The sequence below is a fragment of the Paralichthys olivaceus genome, chromosome 4 (genome assembly GCF_024713975.1).
Source record: "Paralichthys olivaceus isolate ysfri-2021 chromosome 4, ASM2471397v2, whole genome shotgun sequence".
NCBI lineage: Eukaryota > Metazoa > Chordata > Actinopteri > Pleuronectiformes > Paralichthyidae > Paralichthys > Paralichthys olivaceus.
Window position 1 is genome coordinate 25,868,611 of NC_091096.1, and position 9,923 is coordinate 25,878,533.

A 9,923-nucleotide genomic window follows, 5' to 3' on the forward strand; every position below is an offset into this window, starting at 1 on the left:
ATCAGTGCAATGCTCTGTGAGGTATACATTGCTTTATTACAAACTTAATATAAAAAGTGATTGATAACTTTAATGTTAACTCGCAGCAGTAGGAGAATAGCAACAATGAATGGATGAAATAGTAAAAGTGAAAGGGATCATCCTCTTGGAAACATGAATATGGTAGTATATAATCAAACCTCTTATATGAAATATGCATAATCAAATTTTTGTCCTTCGAACAACAACAAGAATGTGAGGAGACACTCAAATCTCAAATCTCTGTAGTCACTTGTTAATGTTTTCAATAAGCTATGGAAATATATTGTCCCTGTTGGTGTTTTTTCTTTTATAAACCAGAGAATCCTCTGTAAGCTTCTGTGTCGAGTACAGAATGAATATAAACTAGAGCTAATCCATTCACTGTTGTGGCTCCTGTCTGACTTCCTGTTGTGTCTTCTTAGCTGTCTGCAGTCGACTCAGGCGTTACAGCACCACTTCCTGCACGCTGCGCACACTTCCTGTTTATCCCTTTTATTACTGCGATGAGTGTGATTCTGAGCTGTTCAGCAGAATTAGGCACTTTGACGCCGCATGACAGTGAAAGGGAAACGTCTCTGGTGCCATGATACGAGCTTCTATGGATTTGCAGGGGACAGGTTAGGTTTTTAGCTTTTTAAGAAAAAACACTTTTAGTAAACACTTAAAAGGAAGGACTCATCATACTGATGGTTGGTGTCAAAAATTATCAGTGTGATGAATCACCGACGACTCATGACCTCCATGTTTTTGGAAATGTTTGCCAGGCTGACAAACAATGGTTGGAGCATGGCCAGACAGGAGGCTGCATAAACTGGCAGCCCCCCACCCCCTCCACTAAAACCCCACTCCTCCATCAGTGACGCAGCATGGCCAGTACACACATCCTGCCTTTGTGGGCCAGGAATGCTAAGAATCCAGACTCTTGCCCTCTTCCCCACTGCTGCCCGACAAGGTGCTCTCACCCCATCTCCCCTCATGCCTCATCTCACCCCAGTGACCACCCCCTCTCCCCCTCCACCCCAGCTTCCCAGTGGTTTCACTGTGCCGACGGCCGGGTGTCTGGGTGGCTGCTTGCGTAAGTCTGTGCACTGTGTGCAGTTTGATGTTGTCCTCTCTCTGCTCATCGCCGCTTCAGTCTGCAGCAAACAGCACTGCCTCTCAGCAAGAGAGCTGTGTGTGGTGGCAGCAACTTTCACCTGTCTGAGTTCAAGCAACAAATTCAAGTTTTCAGGGTGGGCTGTGGGGGACTGAGGTCACCATGGACGTTCTGACCACTAGTAGTGCTACGGAGCAATGTCTTTAAAGGTTTGTCTCCCTTTTCTTGGTATGGACACATACAGACCATACAGGTCAATCCACTGATCAACAATCGGTGGCGGTGAAGTGCAGAGACATGTGGCAATCCAGCAAGAAAGACAGAGAGGAAAATGAATGAAAAGGGTTTCAACACATTCATTAGGCCTCAAGGTTAATGTGCTTTCATGGTTGATGGTTGAAAGTAAATGAATTGAAGAGTTATTCAAGTATCTGAGTAGGTACAGAAAAAAACACTGGCTCTGCTTATGGCAGAGTAGGTCCTCAATGGAAGACACACGAAAGCACCTAAAGGACTCTCAGACTGATAGACAAGATTCTTAGGTCTTACTTTGGCATACATGTGCAAGATATATATATTATAGTTCAGTTGTAAATGAATATTCAGTTTTTTTTACATTATCAGTGGTTTCATGATCAGCAGAACGTGTGCAGACTATGTTTTTCCAGATACAGAGGGGAGACCTTCAGCAGCCCTATCACATGCGACAAAGTACATTTCCCATGTTTCATAACAGTGCGAGCCAACACTTAATGTGAGGACTTTCCTGCTCTCCAACAAAACACTTTTTTACGTGCCCCTGGGATGATGTGGGAATGCAGAGTTTTTCCTACCAATCATGGGAACCTGAAGATAGGTCTGTATTTCCTGGAATGCAGCCCATTAGGAAAGTGATGGAGGGAACACAGGATGTCCTGAGCACAGCGGCCCGCAGAACACTGCCGTGCAGGACAGAGCCAGCTGCTTGGCCCTCGCTGGTGGAAGAGTTGTTCACAGGGATTTTCTCCACATCACCACTTCCCCTGTTAAAAACTCAGCCAATATGGAGTGGGATTCCCTGCTCAGGTTTTCCATTACACCTGACCTACCATTGCTTTCTTTTTTCTTGTCATACACTTTATGATCCGACCATATGTAATATCCCCGCGTATGTTTGAGTTTATTTGAGTCACTTCTTTTGGTTTGGTTCCCTGGATGAGCCTGTCTATATTACTCCTGCATATATTTTGACACCATGACATTTCTCCTTGAAGTCACGTGTCCGCAATAACAGGGATTTGTCAGTGTTTGTGTGTCAGCGTTTGACACCAGCATACCTGCCACCTCCTCCCTCTGGAGACTCACCAGTCATCTGGAGAGGAGAGTCAGTGATATCACAGAAGGGGCGGAGGGAGGCTCGTGTGTCTATAAGTACAGGCCCCGCACAGGGAGACCTCTCTGTGAAGCAGAGCTGAGCTGTGCTGACATCAAAATACTGCAGATGACCAAACAAGAGCACACTGGTGTAGCTCTCAGTGTACAGAATCTGGACTGTGGATACTTTCTCATCCTGGAGCTGAGGAACAAGACTTCTTTCCTCCGGACACTGGGCAGTCGATCAGAACTGCTCCTTACTTCTACACTTCTCTATTCCTCCTGAAGATTTTGTTTTTCTCTTTTTGTTTGTCTGATGTTATCAGGATGCTTCTCCCTGCTATTGTGCAACAGATCATTTCCACCCTGTTTGTGCTCAGCAGTGCTGCAGTAACGGTGAGTCGCTGTGAACTGTGGTCACCTGCTTTTAAAGCTTCTCAGTGCCTGTTTTTGTTTGTTTAATATGGTTTAGTCATTTCATCCTGATCTGACCTCTGACCCCAACCCAGTCTGCAGAGAGTGAGTGTCCGGCTGAATGCTCCTGTGCCTCCTCACCTCCGCTCTGCCCGCTGGGCATCAGCTGGGTGACAGACCACTGCGGCTGCTGTAAGGTTTGTGCTCGGCAGTTCAATGAGGACTGCAACGCCACCGAACCCTGCGATCACATCAAGGGGCTACGCTGCCATCTTGGGGCTGGAGGAGACCCAAAGAGAGGACTGTGTCGAGGTGAGGGTGACAACCAGGCTGAGCAGAAGCACACTTCTACACTTAATGAAACATAACTAATTTAAGTAGTTCATTGGGTTTAAATAACAACAATGAGTCATAAAAAAAATATCTGTCAAGTACAAAAAAATCTGAAGGTCAAGAAAAAAATCACTTCTTGGTTTAACAACTCAAAGCACAGAAGCCAAATGGTTCATTTCTTCTAAGTACGAACAACAATGTTTGCTTGTATGAATAAATCACAAGGAAACAAAAATTTAAATTTTTATTAAAGGAGCACTCAGCTCAGCCGGAACTTTGTGAAGGATGAAACTGGAGTCTTAGCCATGTGGGCAGGGGAGGTCTAATAAGTGGAACTGTGAAGTGTAATAACAGGATATAGAATTGCAAAATGAAAATATGTGGCATACCAATTTGAACATACTTCTTTCCCTACAGTCTGATCCTGTATTTTGAGACATATTAGTTGTGTCGGTGTGCAAATGCAGGTGTTCCACAGTGTCCTTCCTGAGGAGTTAAAAGGTCTCCTCAGCTCTGTTTCCTGTTTTTGCGTGCACGTTGACAGCTGAGGCCCAGGGTTTGCCCTGCGAGTTCAGCGGGCGGGTGTACCAGCATGGCGAGGACTTCCAGCCCAACTGTCAGCACCAGTGCACCTGTATGGATGGGGTGGTGGGCTGCATGCCCCTCTGTCCTCAACAAGTGCCTCTACCCACCTGGCGCTGCCCAAGGCCCCGGCTGATCAGGCTCGAGGGCCGGTGCTGCGAGGAATGGGTGTGTGACGACGACAACCACATCAGTGAGGAGCCAGACGAGTCGACGCACACCTCCCGACGAGACAACCAGCACCTCCCCAACCACATCAGTGCCTTGCTGCAGACCAGAGGGACCACATTCAGAGGTAAGCATCACAGTGTAACCCAACCGTGCATTTCCTGATGTCCCACTAACACTTAATGTGGTCTGTTTCTCATGTTGATGTAGAGGAGATGGGCCAAAGTCAGCATCAAAGTCACTGAATACAATATTTCCAAAAAATGATGCAATTGTCCAAATGAAGCATCTTCAGAATTCATCTTGTATTTCAGTAGTTTTTACTTTTTGTAATCCAAAAGTTATACAGCTGTTTGCACAACTTATAGTGTTGCACATTTAATTTTTCGATTAGACTCAGTAATCCATTCATCTGTCATTCTATCTGATTCTGGCTCGCATATCTCGAGAACCATTTGTCTTACCGACTTCACACTGGGATGGGTTCACCACAGCTTATGGACTCTAGCCTGGGCCAATCATCAGTATTCAGCCAATCATCAGTATTATTATCTTGTGTTTGTTTCTTGTATTTTTGTGTTTTCTCTCTGTAAAGCACCTTGGGTACGTTGAAAGGCGCTACACAAACCCAAACTATTATTATTATTATTATTTAGGACCCAAGGAAGTGCAGTGTCGAATTTGGTTGGATTTGGACAAGTGATAAACTGAGTAAACAGGCCACCAGTGCTGTGTAACAGCAGCTCTGACTTATTAACCCTGGTGGTTCACGGCAACGGCAACTACAACTGATTCTCCACATCGGGGTTCTGCAAATTGAGTCGAGGTTCACTGAACTTTGAATAAACAGTTGAACAGCTCTTTGTGCAGAAGCGGTGGCTTCAGGCTTCCAAGGACTGATTTCAAAAGCTGGTCTTTATTTGCTGTGGTTCAATTACTTTTACAGTTTCAGATAAAAAGCTGCAACCGGCATCACCACAGGCCAAGCAAACAGTCCATTCCAAAATGGCACTGCACTAATAATAACAGACTGAAAACCTGTTTGTAGAAATGTTGCAAATTTACTAAAAGTCAAAAACTGAAATAAAAACTGTTTGCTGTGGTGAAAAGAGTGTGGTCAGGTGAATCCTCTTTGCTTTAATCTTCCTTGAGGTGTGTCTGAACTTGACTGGAGTCCACATGTGACTAATTAGGATGCTCGGACATAGTGAAGGACACGCCTGTGTATATATAAGGTCCCACAATTCAGACATTTGTGACAGCATTGTGGTGAGACATAAAACCATTTCTAAAACACAGCAGGGCCTCAGAAACTGTGAGAATCCTCCAGGATGAGAGGTGTTACCACTAACGTGCAGTTGCCCTCAATTCAGCTCTCCTTGAATGAAATTGAAACGGCTCAACCTCAGAGGGGCATGAGTATGCTCAGTACATATTAAAGCAAATTTCATATCAGATTCTGTGATCCGGCATTAAAATATATCCATCCTATGGAAATCGTTTCCTGGTTGTTGAGATATGATGCTTATCACCCAAGTGTGGGAAAACCCACAACTGATTCACCTTAATCTGTTTTCTGGTTCTTCTACATCTGAGGGACAAATAGCATCACAAAAGCAAAATGTAATCAAAGCTCAAGGATTGATGGATCACTTAAAAAAACAAACATCATATTTGCCTGAATGTTTTTATTCATTGTGTGATTGTAACAGTTTATCTTTCTTTGTCTCTATCTCAGAGATGGTGTCTTTCCCCATGTCTGAGGTATTGATCAAATCCACCTGTTTCCCACAAACCACTGCATGGACTGAGTGTTCCACCACATGTGGGATGGGCGTTTCTAGCCGTGTGACCAATGACAACCCAGACTGTCGGCTGGTCAGAGAAACCAGACTATGCCAGGTCCAACTATGTGAGCTGCAGCCTCCTGTTGCTAACAAGGTATGCATAGATACATCCCCAGCAGGAAATCAAAAAATATTTGAGATACATACTAAGCATAAATTGATTTAAGGCCCATTACGTTATAATTTCATCTCTATTTCTTTAAAAAGAAAAAAATGCTACTCAGATGATTGTATCTGTCTATTAGAGTGATTGTAAAACATAAATGACTAAAGATTGACACTGAATCGATGAAAATTGTTTCTGTCATCCAGAAGGGGAAGAAGTGTCAGCGAACTGTACGCCCCCAGGAACCAATCAGGATCACCTTTGCTGGATGCTCAACAGCACAGCAGTACCGCCCTCGCACCTGTGGCACTTGCACAGACGGCCGCTGCTGCACGCCTTCCCACTCCCGGACCGTGAGCCTCCATTTCCACTGCCCCGACGGAGAGGGTTTCTACAGGAACGTCATGTGGATACAGCGCTGCAGTTGCAGTACAAGCTGCCATTCACACAGCAGGCCCTCTAGCCCTTCAGTCAGCCTCCACAATGACATCCACACCTTCAGACACTGAGGCTGACTCATCATGCCCGGCTCTGACCTGGCAAGCTGGGTGAACACTCTGCACCTACCTTCACCCACTGTCTCCCATTTACACAGAGGGTTTTAAGTGTGCTGCCTTCAGCCAGGTGACACACTTGCTTGCACTTTAAGCTTCCTGCCACGATGAGAGTTTGCCCACGCAAGAGTTGTGTTAGCTCTGATACCGGGGCAGCACTGAGGAAAACACACAGTATGCTGCCGTGTTAGACTGCTGACAGAGAGCTTTTATTTTTATTTATTTGTAACTTTTGTAATCTCCACAGACAACAACGTGACCGTCTGTCATAGAGAAAGAATGTGGTTTAGAGACCGATGTTTTTTTCTGATGAGAAGAAGTAGATGACCTAAGACGTATTCATTAGTGACTATAAGGTTCATTTGTTGAACAGTGTTTTCTACACGTGCTGTGTGTGTGGGGGGGTGGGTTTACATTGCTCATTATGCTACACACAGTATATAGATTAAGACATTTGTGGTATATAGACTTCACTCTTACTTGTGGAGTGGTAAATTCTTTGATCACCTCATTTTTCGGGGTGTGATTGTGCTGAGTGTGTGTGTGTGTGTGTCTGTGTTTGTTTGCGTGTGTGTGTGTGTTTGCGTGTGTGTGTGTGTGTGTGTGTGTGTCCTTCAGATTGTATATACAATGCTTTATTTGACAAGAGGAAATGATGCTATATATATTTAGGATGCAGTATACGTTTTCGTCTATAAACTCCTGTAAATACATATAATAAAAACATATCAACCTGTTATGTGTTATTTTTTGGCTTAAATGTCATCTGATACACACACCTGGGTGAAAAGCATAAATATACACAATCTATATATGAAAAAAGTGTAAGAGGTAATTTTTTCTGTTGCAAGTTACTCGCTGAATTGTCCAAATTGAGGTTACCGAAAAAACCTTCTACTCCAAAGTATGAGCTTTCATCAGAAACTCCTCTGACCTGGTATGAATAATTTCATGATGCAAAAGCCAGCATGGACCCAGAGGAGGAACCATTGCATGATGATTCATCTTTTTGAATCAGATTTTTGATTTTCCATCCCTGCTGTGTTTCTGCTATTGTGTGGATTTTATTATTCATTTTCCTGCTAAAGCTGCTGGGGTCAGGAGGGAAAGAATTCACAACCATCATGTCTCGTGTGAAACTGCACTTTGTGTTCTCAGCTGAATGCTAACTCAAGTATCCTGACATGTGAGGACAGCACGAACATCCAAAGTAACAGCAGGATATCTGTGTTCAATAACACAGTTCAAAAACGAGATCTCGCCGTTGTTCCTGGAATCTACAACATTTACATGCCGTTAAGGAAATTAAATTTATATAAATGTTTACATAAGATTTTAGGTGGGAGCAGCACAGTTGTGCGAGGGTTAGCACTGTTGCCATACAGCAGGAAGGTTCCAGGTTCAAATGGTAGCTTGCCAGGGATTTGCTGTGTGCATGTTGCATTTGCTCAATGTGTCTGAGAGGGTTTTCGAAATGTAGAATCTAAATTGTCTTGGAGTGTGAATGGTTGTTTGTCTTTGTATACTGGGATTGGCTCCAGCTTCACCCATAACCCTCAAAGGATAAACAGTATACATGATGGATGGATGGATGGAATGCTAATATGAAGTTGGAATATTGGAATTTATGGAGTGAAGGTCACAGAATATACTTGAATCTATATAACAAATGAATATTTAAATGTATAGAATAGATATTAGAATTTATGGAATGAATGTTTAAATATATGGAATGAGAGTTTGCATGAATAGAATGAAATCTGAATATTTGCGTTTAATGTTGAAACATGTGGAATGAAAAATGAATTAGTATATTGAATGAAATCTTGAATCCAGAGTCCCGATCCCTATTTGCTGGCTGGCTGCAGTATAGGTCATAAATCCCACCTCCTTCATGTTAGTGGACAGTTCATGGACCAAACCAAAAAGTCAAAGTACACCTCACATCTTTTTCAGATCTTTGCTGTAATAATAGGACCCCTAACCTTGGACCACGGAGCTTCTTAGTACAAAACTCCAGCCAGAACTCTTGTGTTCATGTTGTATCGTGGCCTTACACAATGCTGCGGCTGCCTCTTTAGCACAAATATTACAGTGGGCTACTAAATTCCTCACCCTGGCCTGTGAATCCTTCTGAGAGGAGGGAGAACTCACCTAGCCCCTGACTGTCCCATTCCGACACCAGTCAGTGGTGTGTGCTCCATCTCAGCAAACTCTCTAGTCTTTACATACCACTGGGCCAGAGGTTTTTTTCCCTGCACCCTGGTGTAGCCGTTTAAACAGGGTTTTGCTCCTGTGTGTGTGTGTGTGTGTGTGTGTGTGTGTGTGTGTGTGAGAGAGCCCAAAATAACCCAACAACACATGAAGAGATTTTCAGTATTATTTTGATCAATCAAATGTAAAGGTCATCAAAAATATGGTCCGTAAAATAATAATCGAAACCCTACATTGATCACAGAGGTATTGTCAATGTGACATCATAAAAAAATCAAAAAGAAGTCAATCATTATGTCATGCAGAGCATATATAAAGCTTATACAGATTGAAATATACATTTGTAATGAATTATTTTCACCTGAGGGTGGTGCTGGAGAAAAGCTCCCTTATACTGACAACAGGGTGAGATGGTGAACTCTTGTGTGTTCAGTCAATTCGAGTCCCTGTACCCATTGAATGATGTCACTGCAAGTAGACATGTATGTTTTGACCTTTTGGCGGTGTTGGATTTGATGGTGTTAGAATTCTTGGTCATGTGGTCAGAGCACCACATCACTGTAGTTTATAGCATGGTAATCTGGTAATGATATGGACAGAGGCACAGAGCATAGGACAGAGCAATGACTGTCTGTCTGTATGTGGAACACATATCCCATGAACTGTTCAACTTATTGGCTTCACACTTGTTTATTGGAAATTGCCCCAAGAAAGTGCAGTGCTGAGTTTGGTGTGATTTGTTCAATATCAATAAAAATTGAAAAAAGGTTTAATCAGATTGATTATTTCTTTTGTTTTATTTCACCTTATCAGACTAGCAGAGAAATTTACGACAGTCACAGGTGCTGATCTCCATCATAACAACAATATTAATAGAATCACTCCCTCTTCAGCAATTGGTTCAAAATGAAAACACTGCAGTAGTCATATAAAAAGGTTTCTATATTGTTTCAAAGTTAGCATTGAACTAATCGATATTTTCATATCAAGAATGGATCAATTGAGTATGTGTAGTGTGACGAATTAGAATAATTTATATGATGCATGTATAACCTGGGCTGGAGAAAATCTTTTATCACTGGAACTGTATCTATTGTAAATTCAACTGACTTCAACTGTATTCGTCTCTGCATCTTTCTTCACACAAGGTTAAATTCTTTTACTGTCCCACCGACAGGCAGGAAGCGAAAAGCACACATGGCATACCATCTCACCATGGAGACTTCCTCGCCATC

General features: G+C 43.0%; 1 protein-coding gene across 1 annotated transcript; it reads left to right on the top strand.

The window, feature by feature from the left end:
* Positions 1 to 562: 562 nt before the first annotated feature.
* On the top strand, positions 563 to 7,210 carry ccn1l2 (cellular communication network factor 1, like 2). Its single transcript, XM_020102394.2, has 5 exons — positions 563 to 2,866; positions 2,980 to 3,196; positions 3,762 to 4,094; positions 5,706 to 5,908; positions 6,127 to 7,210. The coding sequence occupies exons 1-5, from the start codon at positions 2,798 to 2,800 to the stop codon at positions 6,427 to 6,429; spliced, it is 1,125 nt and encodes a 374-aa protein (XP_019957953.2). The 5' UTR covers positions 563 to 2,797; the 3' UTR covers positions 6,430 to 7,210.
* Positions 7,211 to 9,923: the final 2,713 nt, after the last annotated feature.

What these genes read in the sequence shown, in the direction of transcription:
- ccn1l2 (XM_020102394.2), top strand. Translation starts at nt 2,798, where the DNA reads ATGCTTCTCCCTGCTATTGTGCAACAGATCATTTCCACCCTGTTTGTG. An exon ending in CAGAGGGACCACATTCAGAG is followed by an intron (nt 4,095 to 5,705) that starts GTAAGCATCACA and finishes TCTCTATCTCAG; the next exon opens with AGATGGTGTCTTTCCCCATG. An exon ending in AGCCTCCTGTTGCTAACAAG is followed by an intron (nt 5,909 to 6,126) that starts GTATGCATAGAT and finishes TCTGTCATCCAG; the next exon opens with AAGGGGAAGAAGTGTCAGCG.